Source organism: Syngnathus scovelli, chromosome 5, assembly GCF_024217435.2.
Source record: "Syngnathus scovelli strain Florida chromosome 5, RoL_Ssco_1.2, whole genome shotgun sequence".
NCBI lineage: Eukaryota > Metazoa > Chordata > Actinopteri > Syngnathiformes > Syngnathidae > Syngnathus > Syngnathus scovelli.
Genome location: NC_090851.1, coordinates 5,364,291 through 5,388,268, shown reverse-complemented (window position 1 = coordinate 5,388,268; position 23,978 = coordinate 5,364,291). Strand labels below are relative to the sequence as shown.

At 41.1% G+C, this 23,978-nt stretch overlaps 1 protein-coding gene across 25 annotated transcripts in view; it reads left to right on the top strand.

Moving 5' to 3' along the window:
- LOC125968467 (receptor-type tyrosine-protein phosphatase delta) overlaps nucleotides 1–22,947 on the top strand; it is a 117,096-nt gene extending 94,149 nt beyond the window's left edge. For 8 of the 25 annotated variants that reach the window (XM_049719552.1, XM_049719551.1, XM_049719549.1 and 5 more), the window contains 19 exons: nucleotides 272–365; nucleotides 1,338–1,562; nucleotides 1,636–1,796; nucleotides 2,426–2,437; nucleotides 2,761–2,873; nucleotides 2,953–2,994; nucleotides 4,008–4,105; nucleotides 6,708–6,831; nucleotides 9,117–9,292; nucleotides 10,170–10,193; nucleotides 11,700–11,819; nucleotides 12,965–13,119; nucleotides 14,485–14,770; nucleotides 17,312–17,490; nucleotides 17,563–17,689; nucleotides 18,529–18,654; nucleotides 18,737–18,891; nucleotides 19,127–19,262; nucleotides 19,335–22,947. In XM_049719552.1, coding sequence (XP_049575509.1) covers nucleotides 272–365; nucleotides 1,338–1,562; nucleotides 1,636–1,796; nucleotides 2,426–2,437; nucleotides 2,761–2,873; nucleotides 2,953–2,994; nucleotides 4,008–4,105; nucleotides 6,708–6,831; nucleotides 9,117–9,292; nucleotides 10,170–10,193; nucleotides 11,700–11,819; nucleotides 12,965–13,119; nucleotides 14,485–14,770; nucleotides 17,312–17,490; nucleotides 17,563–17,689; nucleotides 18,529–18,654; nucleotides 18,737–18,891; nucleotides 19,127–19,262; nucleotides 19,335–19,403 — 2,422 coding nt within the window. In that variant the 3' untranslated portion in view covers nucleotides 19,404–22,947. The remainder of the gene's footprint in view (nucleotides 1–271; nucleotides 366–1,337; nucleotides 1,563–1,635; nucleotides 1,797–2,425; nucleotides 2,438–2,760; nucleotides 2,874–2,952; nucleotides 2,995–4,007; nucleotides 4,106–6,707; nucleotides 6,832–9,116; nucleotides 9,293–10,169; nucleotides 10,194–11,699; nucleotides 11,820–12,964; nucleotides 13,120–14,484; nucleotides 14,771–17,311; nucleotides 17,491–17,562; nucleotides 17,690–18,528; nucleotides 18,655–18,736; nucleotides 18,892–19,126; nucleotides 19,263–19,334) is intronic. The other 17 variants (XM_049719569.1, XM_049719567.1, XM_049719568.1 and 14 more) reach the window with 6 other exon arrangements.
- Nucleotides 22,948–23,978: the final 1,031 nt, after the last annotated feature.

Here is a 23,978-nt window from a genome sequence, read left to right as displayed (position 1 = left end):
TTATGTTATTAAGTGCGAGCAGCAAGCGCCGGAGTGAGTCATGCACTGGGGACACATTTATCATTTTAGTGAGAGTGCCCTCATGGCTTGGCGGAAGCTATTGGTGCTTCAGCTGATAAAAAAAAAAAAAAATGCACTCTTACTTTTGTTCTCCGGCATGGTTATATCATTTGGACATTTTATTAGGTACACCTGCAAATCCACCACTGTGTTGTACTTTTACAACTTTTAAGTTCATGAAAAAAAAAATTCAGCACATCATGTCTTTCAGGGGTTATTATCTGGTGGTGGTGCCACTAAAGAAGCAACGAGGAGGGAAGTTCTCGAATCCATGGGAGGACCCAGACCAGATGAATTTAGATGAGGTAGGTATTCTTTCGTTCATACAAACAATTTGGGATTGAAAAAACTCGCCTGTGAAATTTCAGGTTCTATTTTACTTTTCAACAAAGCTGCTTTTTGCTGATGATCTCTGACTCAAGGGCATCGGATCTGAAGTATTTTGCTGAAAATGTAATGCTAAAAATAAGATTTATTCCAGCAACACATTGCGATATCATTCAAGAACAGTCAATGTGCTCGATACTTTCCAAGAAGTCAGTTGATACAGAGAGCGAAGACACTCGCTCCAGGTCTTTTGCAACTAAAAGGAAATAATAACAGTCAGTCTTGGCCCAAAATCTTTAGATGTCTACTAGAAAGCATTGGTGTACAAAGTAGTATCACATTTCAGAATGGCATTGAACCTAAAATGAAAAAAGAACAGAGTTCTTGACAGTGCCCTGACCTAAATCCAATTTGGAACACTATTGCAAGGGAGAGTGACCAATTGCCAAAACAAGATCTTCATGTCAGTGAGACTGAATATTTCCATTAAAGCTTTCGATTTTCGCGTGTGTTCTGAAAACGGATGGAACGATGGATAGATATTCTCAGAAGACACCATTGATACTTTGATGGTGATTTGTGAAAGACGAGATTGTTTATATTCAGGAGATAATAGTTAACAGGAGACCAAACGGTGGGCTATTGGGCTCTGGCGGTACTCTTTAAAGAGACCATTGATACTTTGATAATGGTTTGTGGGATCCTACTTTTAAATTTAGGAAAATTATGGTTTACAGGATGCATCACAGTTGACTAGTGAGTTGCCAGCCTTACTGTGTGGTCTTTTAGTGGGTGTTTGTCCCATATCCCAAAAACATTTAGTGGTTAGTTTAATTGAAGACTTTAAATTGTCAAGAAGTGTGAATGGTTGTTTGTCTATGTGTGGCCTTTTTTTTTTTTTTAAAACCTTGCTTATTATTCCTTCCTACTGTTCTGCCCTTCCACATCAGTTGCTGAGAGAGATTAACCGAACCAGCGTGAGCCGAGCCCTCCGTATCCGCAGACAAACCGGCCAATCAGATCCAAGAGCTTATGTCAGCGCTAACTTTAAAACCCTCCCCCCTGAGTTCACGCTGGGTGATGGGCAAAACTACGGCGACTTCCGGAACCGTCCATTGCAGAACGGCCAGGAATATGTGTTCTTTGTGCTCGCCCTGCTTGACCTTTCGGAGAACGTAAGAGATAAGCGCATCTTCAAAGTTCATCAATGTGTTTTTGATTTTAACATTCATATGCTCTCTCCCACAGACTATGTTCTCCACTAGCCCGTATTCTGATCCCGTGACGTCATCAGGTGTGGACCCGCAGCCAATTGTGGATGAGGAAGAGGGTCTCTTGTGGGTGGTTGGTCCAGTGTTGGCCGTTATCTTCATCGTGTGTATTGTCATTGCCATCCTTCTCTTCAAAAGGTAAGCGAAGTAAGGAGCGATGGATGCATGGATGGATGGATGGATGGACGGACGAACAGACGGACGGATGGATGGATGGCTATGAAATCTAGATCCTTTTGTTTCCTTTCCACCAAGCTGTATTTGATATCCGCTCTACTGTCAATAACACTTTGTACTAATTAAGGCTTGATTGTGAAAATCTGCTTTTCATCTTACAAACCTTGAGAGAAAGAGCTTGTCTCTGCAAATGAATGGGAGGTAGCATTTATCAAACATTATCACTGTTTATGATCATTATCAGGCCTCTCGGCTGAAGCTTTGTTACCGCACATGAATAATTGCTGCTGCAGATGCGGTATGAGGAAAAGAATATCCAGGATGCTAATAATCTAAAGTTCAGGATCATCACCGGACATTAATGAGCACCTTGAAGCTAAGCTGCACCGGGCAGAGTGATGTTTTAAATATAGATGCACCCATCTGAGTTGCTATTATAAGGCAGCGATAGTATGATGGATTCAGATTGTTGTCTCTTGTTTAATAATAAATAATTGTAAAAGAGAAGAGGAAGTACGGTAACAGATAATAATGTTGTCCATCCTTGTCTGCTCCTTTTTGTGCTCCTCCTTCTCTCCGTCTGGATTCAGCAAACCTGACAGGTAACAAACAAACATTAAGGTTTTGCTTTCCATTTTTTGGGGAGATTATTAAATCCCTTAATTATTTCATTGTAAATAAAAAGCCATCGAACACATAGGTAGCAAAAAAAAAAAATTAAAGGCAATATTCAATTTAAATTTCAGTTCTATGAAAGTGTGTGTGAATGCTGACATGTTTTTGCCAATCCAAAATGCCAAAGATTTTCTAGATTCTAGATTTTGGTTGATACATCTCAAATCATTGCAGTTGCTTGTTCGCACAACAAATATCCTGCAACACTTTGAAAATTGATGATAAAGGGCTTTTCTGATGCTATTCGCAGGAAACGAGCCGAAGCCGAGGGCAGGAAGGGCAGTTTCCCCTGCAGCAAAGCCATGTCGTCTCACCATCCCACTGACCCTGTGGAGTTGCGTCGAATCAACTTCCAGACTCCAGGTAAGCATACCTGCACAGACACTTAGCTCTTAGTGTAGTTTTTTTTGTTTCTTTAACTGCGGTATTGTTTCCTTTTCAGCCTACCGTGTATCAGTGTACCGTGGTTATCGACGTTTGTCAAGTTAGTTGGCCTCACGGTCCACCAAAGATTTGCTCTCATCGTTTTCTTCTTCGCCAGTTCATTTCTCTCATTCTTTCGATCTGTCTGTGTTCCTTGTAGACATTCATGCAAACTAACTTTCATCCCACGTAGGATGAAGCTGCTTGAATTGACATGTCATCAATAAGCTTTGGTACGGTGGAACTTCTAAAGACGAATGCTTTTTTTCTTTTTTTTTTTAGAACTCTGGTATTGAATCTTTTGTATGGAGCCATTTTAGCAGGCAGTGTAACATTGCGTAAAAACAAGTTAAACTGCTTAACTAAAATGTTAGAAAATAATGACTTTGTCAGTGAAGAAGCAAAGAAGCAAAAAAAAAAAAAAACAAGCATAATCCTTTTCTTGTTATCACTGAGACGCAGACTTGAGGCATGTTTTTAACAAATAGTATGTGCCAAAAAAGTCCCAAATATTAGAAACACATTTTGGTATGACGCAAAGCAATTCTAACCTACAACGCGTCAAAACTGATAGTAATTATAAATTATAAATGTAATAATTATTACATTTGTGAAAGTCACTTTTACATTTGCCTGATGCCTTTTTAAAAAAGAAAAAAAAATCTATTGTAATGTTCAACTTCAAGGGCAATCAAATTTAAAGGTTCCACTGTGTTGTTTTAGAAGTGTTTTTTTTTTTTAAAACCCCAAATGTTACATTTTTAACCGTCTGTGCCTTTTTTAAAATCTCCACCAGCCGTGTTGCACCGACTCAAAGGACATGTTATTGTGCCTCAGTAACTTTCCAAACACGCACATTGTTCTTTCTGTCTGCTTTGGAAAGAGAATGGTCACTTAACAAAGAAACACTTCCATTCGCTTTCTCCGCTGTGACTGCGGTCTCACACACACACAGACAAAATAAAAAAAACCTCTGAGGATCTTCTTAACTCTCTTAACATTTTCCACTCCCAAAAAAAGTCGAGTAGTACATGTTCCAAAATGGTCTCTTTTTTTTTTTTTTTTTCTCGGCAGGCATGGCAAGTCACCCACCCGTCCCCGTCTCGGAGCTGGCAGATAACATTGAGCGCCTCAAAGCAAACGACAATCTCAAGTTCTCACAAGAGTACGAGGTAGGAATGCCAATCGCTTGCCCCCCCTTGAGAAGATAACTTGAGTTTTTCTGGTTTACATCCATGTTAAACTGGGACCATCATTTCTTGCCCACTTTTAATAACTTTGGAATGAATTCTCTTCAGAGTTCCCTCTCATTCTAGAATTTTTGATTGGCTCTGATAGCCAGTCTGTAAGGACTTGGCTTTGCCGGTTAAAGATTTATTCATTATTCATTCGATCATTTATTCAGTGTCCACCACTTAACCAGTTCAGAGCTATCTCAGCTGACTTTGGGCAGGAGAGCAAGAAGCCTTGACTGGTTGTCATTGACTCACAAGCTAAAATACTCATCCACATCTATTAGAGATTTAAAATTTTAAATAAACTTAAATTTTTTTATATTGTGGAATTCAGACATGCGAAACCACATTTGACGCACTGTGGAAAATATGGAACTTGGACAGGGCAGGATAAAACATCCCAAGAACTAGGAAGACCCCAGGACCAAGACTCAATTCTTATGCAATCCCATTATTCTGACCTCTGACCTCACACGCTCCGAAAAATTGAAGCAAATATTCCCAGAAGAGTGCAAAGTGTAAATATAAAAGGACTGCATGTGGCCAGCTGTCCCATTACTTTTGCCCGACTAACCATACTGTATATCGATCAAAGCGATGCAAGAATGAACGCATTTCTCATTCTGCTGTCGTGCTCTTCTCCACATAGCCCAAAGATGGAAATTGAAAATGCAAGGCTCAAGGAAAGTTTGCTTACAGCCAGATTGTTATCCGGTCCACTGATGCAGAAAGAGGAGAAGCTGATAGAAATGTAAAGGCGCTGCAGCCTCACCATGAGACACATAAAGCCAGTCAGTGCGTTGCTCGGCTGAAGTTTTTCTTCCACCCCGGTCGATGTACATCACGAAAAGCCTTCCTAAAATGCTGACAGTTTAGCAACTAGAGCTAGCATTACAATTATCCCCACAGAGACATATTAAGATTTTTGGATCAGGGCTGGATTGATTGATGGAGACATGAGCTTCCAATTGGCTCCTGCATGCCGTGTGGCACTTATATAGGAGACAAAAGCACATTATGGAGCTTGAGGATGTTTAAAACGCTTTGGGAGAGGACACGAAGAAGGATGGACCGAGCAGCCGTGCAGTGTGAGCCTCCTGGCTTTCTCTCTGCATGACTGTGTGCTTTGTTCGCCGGCGAGGCCCTAACGAGCGAGCGAGAGAGACGGATGGCGAAGGCATCGAAGGGGAGGGAAGCACAAATGATTGCGGTGAAATAATCAGACGCACATGATATTGGGCAGAGCAACGGAATCGCTCTGAAACGCACACATGTATGAACACACGCAGCCCCACAGTACCACCCCTGTCCGTTTCCCCCCCCCCCCAACCAAACCATAATTATGCGTCGTATAATATTCACAATTGCTAAATTGCTTTGGCTCTCTCCTCGTCATTTCTCTCCATTGACAGCTCCATAATGACCTCATGTCTGCCTCTCCCTGCTTGCAGAGATGCTTACACTGTAATTACCCTCCAGGAACTTAATGTGTTGGTCTAACACAACTATCCTCTCTTTCCCAGAGGAATCTTTTTGAGCATATATCATCTTTCTCTGCTAGTTCTCTTCTCTGTAGACAGCGGAAAGTCCCTGCATTATTTCTGTTCTATTTCTTGAAACCCAAGATCCCGTTTGGCCTGCATTTCTTCACTTTGTACTTGATTTGGAATTGTCGGTGGTGCTTTACTATTGGCCAAAATGAAACCGTAGCTCGCTCTGCAATTGACTGAGCGACCAGTACGGGATGCGCCCGGCTTGTAAGCCAGCTTGGGATAGGCTCATGCACACCTGCAACTCTAATGATGACAAGAAAGGATAGACAGGAGGACAGATGGATGGAAAATGTGCTGCACTTTCTTCATTAAAAACAGCATCCAAGTTTGCCAGCCACAAAGTTTGTCCCAATCTGTCATACTCTTTCTCATTATTTATGTTATTATTTTCCCTTACAGCTTTTAATTTTGGAAGGATTCACCTCTTTAATGAAAATTATTTGATATTTACTTGACATAGTAAATCACTAGTTATATTTATCGGTGGTCGCGCTAGTGTTGTTTTTACATTATTATTTGTTAAATATTTTCTACTTCATTTTTAAATATCGCTTTAAATATTCAGGACAGCAGGATTCTTCCTGCCAAAAAGCTATTTTTAATTGTTTGATTGATGAAAATGTCAAACCCACACATATAAACTGACCAACAGTATATAATTTTTATCAGTGTGACATCGAAGGTTTCATCCTGAAGAAAACAAGATACGAAACCCCAAAAAATATAGTATAAAAACCCCAACATACTGTTCCAGATGTCGGTTCTACATTTTCCTTCAAATCGCGGCAACCCAACATCCATGCTGTGAAGATTTGTCAGACAAGTACAGCTGCCAGACCATATGCAGAAAGAACCCTTTCAAAAACAATCTCTCATTTTGAGTCCAAACAGCGCCAAGTGCCAACGTGCCTGTGAACATCATCCAAGATAAGCACCAGTTTGTTCCCTGACTCTTGACGGTAACTTTTGTCTTCTCTGCCTTGCAGTCGATTGACCCCGGTCAACAATTCACCTGGGAGAACTCCAACTTGGAGGTCAACAAACCAAAGAACCGCTACGCTAACGTCATTGCCTACGACCATTCCAGGGTGATACTCTCTGGCATCGAAGGTAAGACATGTTGCCAGCGTGTTTGCGTGTGTGGGCGTGTGCTTGCTTGCACGACATCGCTCTTGTTTCAACTGAGTGGGGGGGGGTTAAAAAAACAAAAAACGCTGATTTAGTTTAGATTCAAACCTCCAATTGCCAGCTCTCAAACATAACAAGTATTGTAATTTATTTACTTAATCATTTCACAGTACAGAAGTAGAAAAGAAAAAAAAAAAATCTCATTCCTCTCCCTAATATGTCTGGAGACACATTCAACCAACTCAGGTGCGATAGACCTGAGGCAGAGAAATTGGCAGCCCCAATATTGAGAGAGGGAGGAACCCAAACAGATGAGCCTTATCTGGGCAGAGCATGTGTGAGGAGCCCAACCACGCACACACACACACACACACGCACACACACACATACACACGTACAGCCCAACCGCAGTTATTGCTCTTCTTCCGATCTATCTGTCCCGATGTTTGTCTCTATCTCTGCATAAAATACTGTATACACACACACACACACACACAGATTTAAGCGTCAACATATAATTATGCAAAAGGATATGCACATTCGCTTCCAGACGTCTCACACACACTCACACACACACACACAAACACACACACACACACACATAATGAAAGCTTTTTCAGCTGCCAAGCAACTCTAATGGAAAGTGTGTGTGTGTGCGTGTGTGTTTGTGCGTGCGTGTGTCCGTGTGTGTGGGCGGGTTCACCCTGCACAATGTGTCTCCTGTCATCCCAAGCACTAAAGTTGTAGCATATCAAAGCTTTTTCGCTAAGCTGCCTTTTACAGACTTGTGATAAAGTGCCGTCTGCAGCCTCCCCATTTCAAAGAAGTAAATGCTGCTCAATCTTCAGCCATTATGGTCTTCAAATGCTGTCCGAGTCTAATTGGTAGTGCTGCGTGTGAAATGACTACTGGATTTTACTGAGAAAAAAATAAAATAATTTAAGGAGAACAAGCGTTAGCCTCAGGGGACCTCAACAACTTGGAATTAAATCATTGTGTGAAAAATAAGTCCGCTTTTTGAGTTGAAGCTCAGCTTTGGATGAAAACCAACCAGGACACTTCCACGGTAACACAAAAAAAAAAATCTTCATACTTGAGTTTAGTGAGCGTCTAAAAGCAAGCAGGCAAACTATGGTTATTGTTGAAAATAATATAATTACAAAATAACAATAGAATAATAATTCTAAACATAGTACATTTAATTATGTTTTGTTGATTTCATTTAAATAATTGGTTAATTCCATATTACATTAACTATAAGTGATGATTAATATTTTATTATCAAAATAAAGTTAACATACTTTACATATGGCTTTTAAGTCTTTTTTATAACCTCATCTATGAATGAGCAGGGCCAACTCTTCAGTTCAAAAAATTAAATGCTCTGTGTGAAATATCTTTTTCCTAGCTTTTTTTTTTTGGGGGGGGTAATCCCTCAACAGCAATAAATGGGAAAAAATGGAATTTACTACAAAATACTGGAGAAAAATGTTTTGTATGAAAGCTGTCTATTCAGCCGACTATTCCGTGACAGAGAAATTAAAAGGTGTTCAAACTTCATTTACCTTCATCTATCGCCATCTGAATTGTGTCACTGTTAATGTAAATTGCCATCAAAAGACGCCAAAAAAAAAAAAAAAAAGTTTGTGTGCCCCACTTTGGCATAATCAGGTCACTGCTTACTGCGTGTGCGTGTTTGTGAGAGTGTGTTTTTGAGTGTGTACATCTTGTGTATGCTTGTTTGTTTGAGCTATGACTCAGTGATTTGGGGGATTATGGTATTAGGCCCCAGATGAGCAGGACTGATCCGAAATCAAATACACACAGATGGCCTCTCACGTCAAGCGCACACATACGCGCACGCACACAAACACACACACACCTCCAATCCCTTCCAGGACACAAGCGGTGTCAGCCTCGTCTTACATACAGGCGGCCTCACAGTCATATTGCTGTTCAAAGCTACACATCAGATTAGACACATGATCGTCTTAGCATGCATTATAAAACAAGACGACGGAACAATCCAGCACCAAAGGACGTACCATGTAAAAACATTAATCTTCCGGCCATAACCTCAGTTGATCCACATATAATAATAATAATAATAATGATGATATATATATCTATAATAAATACATAAATAAATACATTTAAAAAAAACATATATCAGGTTTATTTCTAAAAAATATATATACTAATCAGGTTTATTTCTAAAGACAAAAAAAGTTAAATGTCCCTAAATTACACGTCTTCTTCATGTTCAGGTGTCCCAGGGAGTGACTACGTCAACGCTAACTATATTGATGGCTACCGGCGTCAAAATGCCTACATCGCCACTCAGGGTTCCCTTCCGGAGACCTTTGGGGACTTCTGGAGGATGGTGTGGGAGCAGCATACAGCCAATATTATCATGATGACCAAGCTGGAGGAGAAGTCAAGGGTAAGACATGGCGGATAGAAGAGTAAAGACAGATGGAATTGGAAATAGCTGCAAAATAGGGAAACTATTACATATTGCCAAGGATAATATTATACCAGCAGAGGGAAACTTTAAAGGCCTTATTTGGGATTTTTACCAATGCAGATGTCACTGGTACTTTTATTTTTTTTATTAGATGGTGACGCATATTGAATACATACATTAACTTGGATTCTGAGTGACATTGTGTGAATTCTTGTGGATAACTATTTTGGCAAGCCATTCGCTTGCATCAGCGATACAATATGTTTGTGGGTTTATCTCAGCAATTTGTGAGGAAATATCATTTCAAAGTTTATACGTTTTAAATTAGAAACAGATCCTCCAGCAACAACGTCTAAAACATATTATTCCAGTCAAATTTACAAGTGACCGTTGGAACAATCCCATATATATGTTCTTATACGGACATAATGAGGAGGCTTGAAAGTTAGGATACTGGGGATTGTTAAAACGAGATTGAAGTGCCAGGATGTTTTATTGTTTGTAGAAAGGAAATTCCATTAAGGAAACGCAGAAGGACGGTTGCTTACCAAAGAATGACATCGAATGAGACTTTAATAGTAATGGAGGGCGGTTACGGGCACATTGAATTGGCTAATGAATTAGAAAATATTCAGCTTCAAGGCATTCTGTCGTGTAAGAATACAAATGAACAAGACTAGCTCAGGGTTAAAAAAAAAAAAATGAAAGAAGTCATGCTCATGTGTTTTGAAGCAAAAAAAATCCTCTCCTCTCGTCTGTGCTTCTTTTCCTATTATTAACCTGTGCATTGTGTTCAAGCTGTTTCCTCTCCAACCTTCTCCAACTGTCTCTGTTGTGTCTCTTTGACCCTCAGATGCCCTCTTATTTCTTCTCTAAGGCAAGATCTCGCTTTCTCTCCTTTGCTAATCCCTTTCCAAATGCACACCCTCTCTCCTCACATGGTTTTCTCCTTACCCTCCCTTCTCTATTCAGTGCCTCTTTTTTTTTCCACTGTTTCCCCCCCTTGTGCAATAGCCAAATGCGATGAGTTGAACTATTTTCAAAGCACCACAAAGCACCCGCAGTCAATGAGAACTGACTTTGGGTTTCTGGTTACCACTGAAGTTCAGAAACAGTGCACATTAGTGTCTACACTTGCATGATCACACCTACAAATGTGCTTCCTGTCTAGTTGCGGTTCAGTAAAATGTGTAGCATTAAATTTCATACCATGAGGCCTTTAAAGAAAAACTTTACGGCGTTGGTAAGAATGAACTCTGTGGCATATTTTCTGTAAAGAACATCAACCGCCTCGTAAAGATGATGAATTTGTGTCTTCTGAATATTTGCTCGGCTCTTTAGTGTTTCAAATGTTTGCTATAAACCTGATGGGGTCGGAGACTTCCTTGGGGGGGGATGATTTAATCACATTCAACACCCATCTCCATTATGCTGCTATGCCTTGATGCAGCACAGACGAGAACCGATGGGATCAGGAGTGTTCTTCTTTGAAGCAAACCACACAACAGCTTAGATCTGCTGGTGGCCTGCACACCACAGTATGATGGCGTCCACACCAGACATGTGTGATGGGTGTTTAAATGTGGTTTTCAATCCCCCACCCCGCCACGGAAGACCGTTCTTGTCCTGATAGTGTCTGAAGGCCTAGTGGGAACACGGTGGAAAAGTTGTAATTACAACCCGAACGTCCCGGGCCTAAATGCTTAATCCTCGGTCTGGAGCAACGGAATGCAGAGCGGAGCTGAGCTGAGCTGAGCTGAGCTTCGTTCCGTCTTTGATGTGAGGACCGGAGGGATCAGCGAGTAACGTTTGCTTTGGCCTGATTCTGCCAAGGCTCGAATACGCGCCTCTCGCTCCACTGGGATGCTTGGCTCTCTTGTGGTCTCTGAGGCTGAGCCAAAAAAACTACAAGTACGGTGCTGTGATGCGGGGGGAATTTCAAGGTGTTTTGAGTGGCCAGGCATACCATGTCGTCTTTTGGGGATTTGTGAAGTTGGAGCGTTAGGGCCACGTCGAGTCAAGTGATACTCACTCCGCTTTTCCAGCTCTGTGGTGAATCGCTGTGAGCTCTTGCCAGATGTATGGAAGCTTCCTGGTGAACAGTTTTAGGGTATCAGACACTGCTTGCACAGGATCACATTCATTCTAAAAAGCTATCCGTCCTCACACACACTAAAACCGTTTTCACACATTGGGTTGTCTCAACAAGCACAGTTTTATTCCAACACTTCTGTTTGAATTTTGCAAAGTCTCACTGATCTGTTTAAATCCCCCAACCCTTGTATTTTTATTTTTTTTAAATCGGTACACACTCTGCACACGGTCGTCTTTGTCACAAAACAAGCGCCTGATATCTCACAAAATTCTCTGTTTTGATTTTTAGGTGAAGTGTGACCAGTACTGGCCAACACGAGGCACGGAAACTTACGGCCTCATCCAGGTCACTCTGCTGGATACGGTGGAGCTGGCGACTTACTCTGTCCGGACCTTTGCGCTTTACAAGGTAACGTGACATGTGCAGTCAAGCGCCATGCGGTTTACCGGTGGGTATTGATCCCTTCAAATATTTACGCTGCTTGTGTATTGATACGCACTTGCTGCCATGTGACAGCAGCTACATGCATGTGTTGTTGATTCAATCGCTCACTCAACCTGAGCATTTTTTTATTCTGTCAAAATGTGGCTTGTTCAGTTTTTAAAATGATCTTCATGATCAACACAGTAAACTAACTCAGTTACTGCTTTTTAAAGGGGATCGAGACAGAGCCCTGTCACTAAAAATTAAAAAAAAGTAATTGATGCCCCACACAATGTTTGTAATTGCCTGGATTACTTGCTTGAAGTTTCACAAACAGAATTGTTCTTTAAAAAAAGTTAAATATACATATGTTGATTTACCAAAACAAATCTAAATCTCATCTCGATCGAAATATACAACTACTGCAATAATTGCCATATTTCAATTACTACTTTCCTATTATCCAGAGTTTTGGCGCCATCTTGTGGCATTTTATGTATTAAATAAAGAACACACAAATATATGAATAGGTGAGTTTTTCCAGTGAATATTTGAGGATATGTACCGCTTGGAAAAAAATATATAAAGAGGTGAATTTATGCATAGTGGTCTGCAAATTGGGAAATGGATCCCCTTATACACTAACCGGACACTTTATATGCGCTATAATGTGATCTAATTAAGCCTCCTTAGTTACGTAGAAAGATTTTTGGTCCCACTCTTGGCTCATTTCTCCACTAATGTTTAGTGTCGTCCACATTGCAAAGCAGCCAAGCCACTTTGTTAAATTCATCACCATGAACACCAGCGCCAACATCAGTGTGGTCGTTTATTTCGAGTCAATACCTCATTCACCCTCCAGCTGCTGTTAATGCACACCCTATCATCAAGTGTGCATTAGTCAGCCAATGTTCCATTTGCTGCTATGTGAATTAAAAATGGAACGACCGAACATGGGACTACTGACCTACTTTGAAAGATGGGTCACTCGACCACTGTGCGCTGTTTGATGGGGTCAGGGAGGACCGACAGATTTTTGGTTGTAGTAGTCATGAAACCACACAAACTTCTTAACTCATGTTATTTGTTAACCTAAATAAAATTAGCTCTTTGGCTATATGTGTTTCTAGAGTGGCTCCAATGAGAAGCGTGAGGTTCGTCATTTCCAATTCACAGCTTGGCCGGACCACGGGGTACCTGAGCACCCCACTCCCTTCCTGGCCTTCTTGAGAAGGGTCAAGGCCTGCAACCCTGCAGATGCAGGGCCAATGATCGTCCACTGCAGGTGAGTGAGTTGATTTGTATACACACTTTTGGGCTCTATCGCCAAAATAATGGTGGATTGTCTACAAAGAAGCTTCATTAAATTGGTGGTCAGAGTGTATAAGTAACCATAGGGGTGGTGGTTCTTCACTCCACAGCCTCATTTTATAAATCCAATCCAATCCAACTGTGAGCACTAATAGTTCCTGAACCAAACCACAATTGGACCTGCTGTTACATAAGACCTTTGCGGTCCTCCCTCAGTAAGCTTCTTCTCAACGCTGCCTGTATGTTGACCTTATTTCACATAAGCGGCGTTTTACCGCTGACCACTCCAGCTGGTTAGGGTTCATCGTTTTATATATTCAAACATTGTCAGATCAGGGGGAAAGACTTGTTATTACCGAGGAAGCTGCTATTTGCAGTTAGCAGGACGGGCAGACGATAGAAGCTTGCTGAGGGAATACGGGCCAGAGGCTCCCGAGAGGAAGAATTAGTGCGGTGAGATGCAGAAGGGAAAAAGGGGGGGGATTGAGAGAATGATTGAGAGGACTAGTTAACCAGGGACTGGGAGTTAAATGATGAGATATGAGCAGAAGAAAAGTAGCGGAGGGAGCGAGGGGAAATTGGCGAGGTCAAACAGTGGACACGGCGAATGGAAATGGTGAATAAAAGAAGAGGAAAGGTGCAGAGGAAACGCAGGCTGATGGTGGAATGTGTGAAAGGTACTTGAGAAAGGGCGGTCAAGGCGGGAGGGGAGGGTGAAAAGGTTGTCAGGAAAAAAAAAAGCTTCTCCTCATCCTTGCTCGCAGTCAGATGGAGTATCTAAAAGGATTAGCAGGGAAATTTAATTATCTCACCAAGCCTCCGTCATAATGTGCCTTAATGTATCAAGCAGCCTGGGAATCAAACAATGGGACGAAATCTCATTCCACCACAGTCAATCTCACACCCCGATATTCATTCTGCCATTTAGACAGGTTTTCATTCACTTAAGGGAACTTGCTTGCTAAGGATGTTTTACCAATTCGGTACCCCGGCACAGACAGCAGATATGAGTTGGAATTTCAAGTAGTTCATATTCGACTGTGTGGATCGAAGACAATATTCCCAATGCTAGTGCTGATGCGTTGCTGATCTCAATTTTTCTGCACAATTGGCATGTTTTGACATTTCGTCTCAGAAATTTTGCTATGCAGTACACAGTCATGCTAATTCACAATAAAAGTTTGTTTCAGCCCTCTGAGCAGGTTTAGAAGTCATGTAACTTAAGTTCCTCAGGGAGAACACGCACAGGAGGGCCTGAGACCAAATTCAAATCCGCGACAGAAATACAGATTCAGATTGTTTTATTTTTTTAAATTAACCTCACCATTTACTCATTCAGTGCCGGAGTGGGCCGCACAGGTTGCTTCATCGTGATCGACGCCATGGCGGAACGAATCAAGCACGAGAAGACGGTTGACATCTACGGCCACGTCACGCTCATGCGCTCGCAGAGGAACTACATGGTCCAGACGGAGGACCAGTACATCTTCATCTATGACGCGCTGCTGGAGGCCGTGACCTGCGGGAACACAGAGGTCGCCGCCAGGAACTTGTATTCATACATCCAGAGGCTGACGCAGATTGAACCTGGCGACAACGTCACCGGCATGGAATTGGAGTTCAAGGTGAGCAGTTAACAACAATCCAGTCCAGAAAATAGATCGTCATCAATCCATCCATCCATCGGCGTCCCCAGAGTAAAATTGACGCACCGTTATATCACTCCGCTACATCGTTAGCACAGTGGAGCATCCTATGAGTTGATCTTCGTTTTAATAGATCAATACTCGAAGCCCTTTAAAAAAGAGACACACGCGGACAGGAGGTTATTGATCCCTGAACTATACATCCAAGCCTAATTGAGAAATTGCAACCTAAAATAAATTTTGAACGTCAAATGACTTTAATGGGAGGAAAGAGCTTTTTCTCCTCGGAATTCACCAAACTCTACCTCATATTGTGGCTTTTGAGTGGAAAATCTGCATGGGCAGAGTTCCTCTCGTGGACAATCCGTATGCATGAGCATGGATTCTCTGACCCTGACAATCTCTGACAGCATTTTTCCTGAGGCTGTTAGAGGCTCTTTTAGTTCCAGCAGCTCAGCTCTGAGATTCTTCATGTAGTCAAGACTGACGATTGGAAGTGAAAAGCATTTTACCATCCGATTCAAAGGAAGACTGTTTTACAGACCGTTTTAGTAGGCAAGTGTGGATAGCCAGTGTAAAAACAGGTAATGTTGTCCCAGAAGTTGACTTCTGAGTAAAAGGTCACATCTTGATAGACTCAAATAAAGCCTGTTTCAGTGCTCTCCATTGCTGATGCCACAGAATTCCTGTCCTGGCAGCAGCAGCCGCCAGAGAATGACAATGAACTCAGCGCCCTTCGAGCTGTCTTTCCAGTCTTGTATTGATGGAAAACACGTGGTTGGGTTGCTTCATTCATCAGATTCCATCTCAGTGTTACTGGGCACCGTGGACCAACACATGGAAATACACTTTACTTTTTTTTTTACTGATGTTGTAAATCTAACATCAACCGCGGGAATCTCTAAGAATACAAACTGTTACAGCAATTAGTGTAAGGTTAGAATTGATGAATTCAATGATTGAAATCATTAAAAACATATTAACCCCACAGGGGAGGGTTTATTTCTGTCACTTCCTATGCATATTCTTCTCTTGAAGGATTAGGTAAAAAAATATATGTGGCACTACGCAATATTCAGATTATTATTATTGTATATCTATATTTTTGTTTCTCGATAAATCGTCATGGTTCTTGCTGAGCAGCGTAAATTGTGTTCTTGAATATAAATGTGTAACATTAGGCATCACATATATTGGAATTAATTTACACTTTTTTCACAATGGCACAAATTTACGTAATTTTGTGTATACTTGTGTATAACACACCCATTTTGGAGAAACTACCGTTACTGAAATCTTGCATGCATGATGAGTTCAGAGACTTATTTTTTTCCCTAAACTTCTATCCAACGGTTCAACTTTACCAAGGTTCCACTGCAGTCTTGAGGAGCTTCACTTCACATGGAGATTATTTTTCTTTCTGGTTGCCAACTGGGCATGATTTTATCCAGACATGCTCAAAATAATGACATGTTTTCAATGCTCTGTTTGTCCCCCGATTGTCTTGATAAGACCATCTTGATTGTTGATGATCAAAACCAGACTAAAGAGAACCAAAATAAACGGCATCTAAACTTGTGGGATTTTAGGGGGGATTTTCCCTCTTTGTTCCGTTTTAAAGAAAATAAAGTAAGTCTGTTTCTCCCACAACATTCCCATAGCCACCGATATTGGAAGCGTACTTTGTGGGACCCTATTGTTACCAAGCGAGGGGTATTGTTTCATTCCCCCTGGAGTCTGTGGTTTGCCTCCGCCTGGTCTCTGTTGTTCTCTCTCGTTTTTGAGACGTCATGCATTGGTCAAATGTGAGAAAGTACAATTGTGTGTGTGTTGCGGGGCTACGGGATCACTTGAGGGTCACACATGTACAGTGAGACAACACGGGGCCTTGTGGTTTCCTGCCCCAACTTTGGATTCTCTTGCTGTTTCTCTCATTTTTCTTTATTATGCGCCTCCTCCCATTGCCTTTCAATGCCCCCATCCCATAATATTCTCTTGTTTATTCACTTGTCTGACTGTATACCCGGAGGCTGGCCAGTAAATAGGATTTTTCTCATTTCACTTGTGCACTGCGCCAGAAAACTTGCTTGAAAAGACATTTCAGTGAGGCGCTGCTTTTTGGGCTTCCATTCTTTTCCCTAATGATCCCTTTTTGTTGGTGCAATGTAGCATCAGGCTTTACTAGTGCCTTTTTTGTTAGATACTGGATATATCGAACTGAAAAGTCAACTTATAAATATTTAGAAATTAAATTAACACACTAATTAAAAGTGTTACGTAACAGCTATGTTGTTCATGTGTCAAGAAAAGTGTAGTAAATTTGAAATGTCGTACTTAAAAATTCTGCTGTTTTGGTAATCAACACCAAAGTAATAATTGAAAGACAGATTGAACACAATAGAACAAATGACTTTCCCAGAGTTAGTGAATTGATTTCCATTTTGAAAGTGAATTTCCTAACACTTTTGAGTGTTTTTCTGGCCACGTCTCATCCATGCCCCGACCTCTTTTGTGTTCCAGCGTCTGGCCAGTGCCAAGGCCCACACGTCGCGCTTCGTCAGTGCCAACCTACCATGCAACAAGTTCAAGAACAAGCTTGTCAACATCATGCCCTACGAGACCACACGCGTGCCCCTGCAGCCAATCAGAGGGGTGGAGGGGTCGGACTACATCAACGCCAGCTTCATCGATGGCTATAGGTCAGTCACACCTCGAATGCATCCGCTTGTTATTGACTGCCTTGTTTGGTAACTTCAAGTGTGTGATCGTAGGCAACAGAAGGCTTACATAGCGACACAAGGCCCGTTGGCCGAGACCACCGAGGACTACTGGAGAATGCTGTGGGAACACAACTCCACCATCGTTGTCATGCTCACCAAACTGAGGGAGATGGGACGGGTAAGGATGCTGCAACAAAAAGTCGATGCCGTGTGCAGTTTTTCACTTTGTCCGAGTAATGACTGTCGATCATAAGTTGGCAAAGTATGGGACCCCTGTATTTATTCATTTTTTTATTCATCTCGCACATACAATACTTGTTCTGCAAATTTATTGTAAATAAAAAACAAATTTATTGTAAATGGTAAATTATTTATTATAAAATTATAACTTATTTTTTTAAAATAATAAATAAAATAATTATTTATAAATTATTGTAAATATTTTTTGTTTTGTTGTTTGTCGTTCTCCTTTCTGCCAACTTTGCTCAAACTAGTTAGTATTGATTTTGAAATCTGTACAGTTTTGAATCATATACAATCCAATATGCCCATATTAGTTTTTTACTTCTGTCACATCCAAGAATATTAACTGTTGTTTTTGTTTGCTTAATTGGGTAAAGATGAACTCACAGAGGAATATGTTTCGCATAATGTTCAAAAATGGATCTTTAATTGCCTTGTTATTGTCTGCTTTTAAGCAGTAGATACATGCTTTGATATCATTGGCTCCACATTTTTCTGTTCACTCGATATTTCTTTTTCCTCTCAATAATGAGAAGAAATTACATGCCTAGAATACATTTTGTTTGCAATCCCAAGAAAAGTGGCTACAACCGACTATTTGATTTGTAATCAAGAAGTCTAATGCACAGTGGAACTCAAATTGACTAGCAAATGGTAGCAATCTGAAAGTCCAGTAGGCATATTGACAAAAAACTACCACGGCAAAACAAAAGTAGATCCCTCCAGGGGCATACTGAACGATGTCGCACTTTGCGTGTTGTTGTGTCCATTCAGGAGAAATGTCACCAGTATTGGCCCGCAGAGCGCTCAGCTCGGTACCAGTACTTTGTGGTGGATCCCATGGCCGAGTACAACATGCCTCAATACATCCTCCGAGAATTCAAAGTCACGGACGCCAGAGTAAGTCACAAAGCGCACGTGTGATGGAATGTGCTGTTAAAAGGTCCGAGAGTAATAAGCCATGTATTTTCTCTTCCTCCAGGATGGCCAATCGCGGACGGTTCGTCAATTCCAGTTCACTGATTGGCCAGAACAAGGAGTGCCAAAGTCAGGGGAGGGATTCATTGATTTCATTGGACAAGTGCATAAAACTAAAGAACAGTTTGGCCAGGATGGACCAATAACTGTGCACTGCAGGTAAAAAAAAATAAAAAATGGTTGACATTCATAGGAATAAGCTACCAACAGAAATCAACACCAAGTGTAAATGCTTTTAAATCCAGATTGAATGTCTTCAGAGGTCTTCAGATATTTTGGTTGTGTGAAGCATATTGAGTTTCCTTATGTATAAAATGTCCTGTAAGAGAAAAAAAACGTCCTTGTCTTGCCTTCTACGTGGAAATTTCACCAAACTCAACGTGTGCCCCACCAGTGCCGGAGTGGGCCGGACAGGCGTGTTCATCACGCTGAGCATCGTGCTGGAGAGAATGCGGTACGAGGGCGTGGTGGACATCTTCCAGACGGTCAAGATGCTGCGCACGCAGAGACCTGCCACCGTTCAAACAGAGGTCAGCCGGCAAAAAAAAAGGTCTCTGACCTTTTTTAAACCAATTCTCACTGGTGTGCTCTATCTCCTCCAGGACCAGTACCAGTTCTGCTACCGCGCCAGTCTGGAGTACCTCGGAAGCTTTGATCACTATGCAACATAAATTTGTCACGGCACGTCCCACCTAATCCATGGATGAACGCGCTAGGCGGCGACGTGTCTGTGAAGAGAGCGCCATCAACATGCAGAGTGAAGAGGGAGGGAGGGGGGGAATCCTGCGTACCCACAAAGAGCACCTCGAACTGAGCCATAGCAACCTGCTTGACAAGGGGTCTCCACCCGCCCTTTCACCCAAACACGCCCATTGGTCAGTCAGAAGCAACTCGCTCCAATACTTGATCCGAATCTACGTTGTCTTTGTTTGGTTTCAGTCAGTGCTATTTTCCAAGCACCAGGGTTGCTTTACATTGTTTGGGTGTGGAAGTGTTCACCTCATCCACCGCCAGTGTAGCATCACCAACCTTGATTGATAGAGTGTCACAGGACGTTTGATTTTTCTATCTTTAGACCAACTCGAAGGCATCCATCATATGGACGTCTCGTGGACGGACACAAAGTGGGACTTTGGCGCACCGGAGATTTGCCAACGGGAGAATGGAAACTCACCGAGCACACAGTATTAAGGACACACAGAGCCGCAATGGACACCAGGAAGTGTTTTCCCCCCTTTTATTGTTTTTTTCTTAGGAAAGCAGACTTTGGTTTCCTATAAATGAAGAAGACATTTTAGTCACATAGTAATAAAAAAAATCACCAGTTCAACTTAAGTCTTCACAGTTTAAGACAAAGAAATTGTGAAAGGTTTAAAAAGCACCACAACCACAAACAAAATTATCAACTGACTCCTTAAAAAAAAAAAAAAAAAAAGATGTGGGCTCTCTTATAAAGCTGGTCGCCCATTTGTTTTTTTTATACTTTCTGTTTTGTTGTGCATTTTTTATGTTCTCAAACATTTTTATTCAAAGAAATACAATCAGAAGCCGCGGGACTTGGCAGTTTCTCAGAATAGGTCCACCATTTACTGTTCTATTATCACTTTTATTTGCATGAGCAACTCGATGAAGTCGTTGCCTGCCTGATGCTTGACGTTTCGGGGGAAGGGTTACATTTCGTGATTTCATGATAAGAGCATTCACTTGAGTTCAGCTTTGATTTTTGGTCAGGGATAAGGTGAACGGACTAAATTTGGATTTCGGATTGGGCTTTAATATTTCAGGTTAGATGTTATCTTCAAGGTTGTGACTAGTCAGTCAAGGGTGGAACCCGCCTTTCACCCAAAGTCAACTGGCAAAGGCGACAGCTCACCTGCAACCCCAATGAGGACAAAAACGCGATAGAAAATTGGTGGTTTGGGCCCCATGAAAATTCTTTTTGTGTAAATCAAGAGTAGAGTGTGCACGGAGTGGCTTTTTTTAAGGAAGGGGGGGATGAAGACTATTCAAAACGTCACCTAGATTTAGACCAAGAATTATGGAAATGTGTCGAGACAACGTTCTCACCGGAATGCTCACCACTGACTTGTGCGTCTGTCTGATTCCGTGTGCAATAAGTAGATGTACTATATATATATTTTTATGTCCACTTATTTACTACAGTCACATGCCATGATGATGATGATGATGAAGATAAATAGTGGTGCATCATGTCCCAGACTCGAGGACGTTCAGCATTCGATTCCTCGTATCACGCCACCACCCCATATAGACAATGTTGTCGTCACGGTAACCGGGAAACTAACGAACGATCCCAACTCCCAATGAATAGTTTAAGTTTAGATTTCTAGTGCCTTATATTACACGCCTATTTTGATAAAGTTACGTTTAAGGGTTCTTGTGTATTTTACGTATGCACACTTATGTATGTTTGTTGTGTGTTTTGAGAGAGAGTGAGAGGTTGTGTAAAATTTTGTTATGCTCTACTATGTGAAAATTGCTGTTGTATTCTGTTGTTTTTCTATGGTAGGCTGGCTCGTCATCACTTTAAAAGGAATGCAGTCATATCGCTTTGAAGGAGAACAAATGAGCACAACTAAGACTCAACTGCAGTACAACAAATGTTTATTTCAAAAGTATGAGCAAAGAATGAAATGAGGATTTTTAATGAGAAAATGTCTGCGGTGATGCAAAGGCAAGCTTTCTTTTACTGCATTTCCTCAAATAGTGGCCTCCACTCTCATTAACTCCAGGCTGCACCACACCCCAAATAGATTTTCATATTTTCCTCTCAAGATTTTTCTTTTCAGTTTTATTCCATTCAGGAGAAACAGAAGGGGGAAAAAAATCAGCATTACCATTATAGAGTGGTGCCTTGAGATATTAGTTTGTGTAATTCAACTATTGTTCAAAAGCTTCTAAAACCACAACTACCAATGCTAATCGTTAGCATGTCAATGGAATTTTCCGTTATGCGCTAGCATTAGGCTAGCTGGGCAAGGCAAAAGTATTTGGACGTAAGGAGTGTCATTTAGTTTGACGGTAAACTTCAAGTTAGGGTGGCATCAAAAAGCTTGAAGCCTCTTTTTTCATTATTTTTTTTTTCACTTATGATGGTGAGCAAAGTTGTATGTAAAAACAAAAAACAAGTGAAGTCACTTGTACACTATCTCAAGGCATCACTGTACAGTATTTTTTTAATCTAATTAACTCTTATTTTATGTAAGGAAAAAAATATTGATGATTTATAGTATTATTCGAAAACCCCCATGCACCTTTATGTATGTTTGAATAAACACCATCTGGCCACTACGTGAGGAAATCAAAGCAGCATAGACATTTTTATTGACAAATTGAATAGAAAAAAAAAAGCAAAATGACAACATTTGTGCATACAGGAGTCAATCCCACAGCCAACAGTGTTCCTTGTCCTGCCCTCCTCTTTCCCATGTTGCTCTCTAATCATGGCACCATTCTGGTGCCCCCGGTGTTGTTTTTGTATGCATGGTACCACTTTGGAGATGCCCCGTTGGTCGCACCTGTAATGGGAAGACTTGCACTTTCTCTTGTACTATGCACTTAATCCTCTTATCTCTGTTAACCCACGCCACACCCAACCCCCTTTTACAAAAAAAGATTTACTTGAACTAGCTCAACATGGACCCTGTAATGCTCACACAGTTGTGTATATGTAAATAACACCGAACACAGAGACTAATTGAAATTCTTAAATTAAGATACAGTGAACTATATCAGATATACAGAGTGATATAAGAAAAGATTGCACCAGAAATCACCGTTTATGGCACAGAAATATGTGCAATATGTCACCTCGTGGCTTTGCTGCACCACAAATGAATTTCACCATAAAAGTGTTCTATTTTAACCCCCTGACCCCAATGTATCATGTAGATGGATTAAAAACTGGAGTTTATATAAATTGTATAAAAATGAAAATAATGGTGTGTTGCTTGGATCAGTCCCGTCAAACTGGTCTGTATATGTAAAGTTTTTGTTTGTCTGTTTTTCATTTTCTGCTCCGGGTCAACAAGTGCTTTTTATTTTCTTACATTGGTTCTTCGTGTGTGTGCAAAACTGAGGAAGTGGGGGGGGGGAAAACACACACACGGGTCTGTATGGATTTTTGTTCTTTGTCGACACAAGTTTCATTTGTTACAAATAAACTCAAGTGAAATAAAAGACACCAAACCTGTATTCTGGCTCTGTACCATTACTATATAATTTGTTGGGCAAATTAATATTTTGGTAGGAAATTATTAATAATAATTCATAATAATATGAATGAATGAATGAATGAATGAATGAATGAATGAATGAATGAATGAATGAATGAATGAATGAATGAATGCCCTTTGACATGATACTCTGAAGGAAGTTGAAAGTCAACAAAGCAGGTGAGGGTGACATTTTCCATAAGCTCTCAGCAGATGTTTGAATAAATTCAGCACTTAGAGGTATTGAATTTTCCCTATTAAGATTGTTTAGCTTTAGTTGTGTTCACTTGGGTACACCTGAGATCAAAATGTTCTTTACCCTTGTTCATCTCCATCCTGCCATTGTCAATATCAGTTTCCTCAAGCCGACCCAAGCTGACGTTCAGCAAGGTCAGAGAACACCCGAGACTGATCACCAGTGAATCGGAAGGCAAATGTTGACAGCCATCAATGGGTGCTACATCATGCACGTTTTTGGAATGTGGTGGGGAGGCAGAATATCAGGAAAAAACAAACCGCAAATGGAAAAGAACATTCAAGATGCTTGAACTGAGATTCAAACCCCAAACTTTGAAACTGTGAAGCTGCTAACGTTGCTGTGCGCTCCCAACTAATATAATAATGAATACTAAGATACACCATCCATGCTTTGTGACCTGGGTTACCATAGTGTAGTGGTTAATGCGCTGCACTATGAGTGCTGTGATGTGAGTTCAAATCTCAGTGGAAACTCAGACTTTACATTCTGGAAAAACTTGCAACATAGTTGCTTGGTGTTCCCCCATAAAGCCATTTTGGCATTGGTCTCTCTCTATTCGCTTATTAGGTATTCCATGAAACCATGTATCTACCATCATTCATAGGCCAGGGTTCCATGGTGTAGTGGTTAGTGCTCTGGACTCTGAACCCAGCGACTCGAGTTCGAATCACGGTGGCGACTCAAAATTCTTAGCCAGGAAATGATTTGCAATGTAGTTGCTTCGTGCTTCCATATAAAACTATTTTGGCATT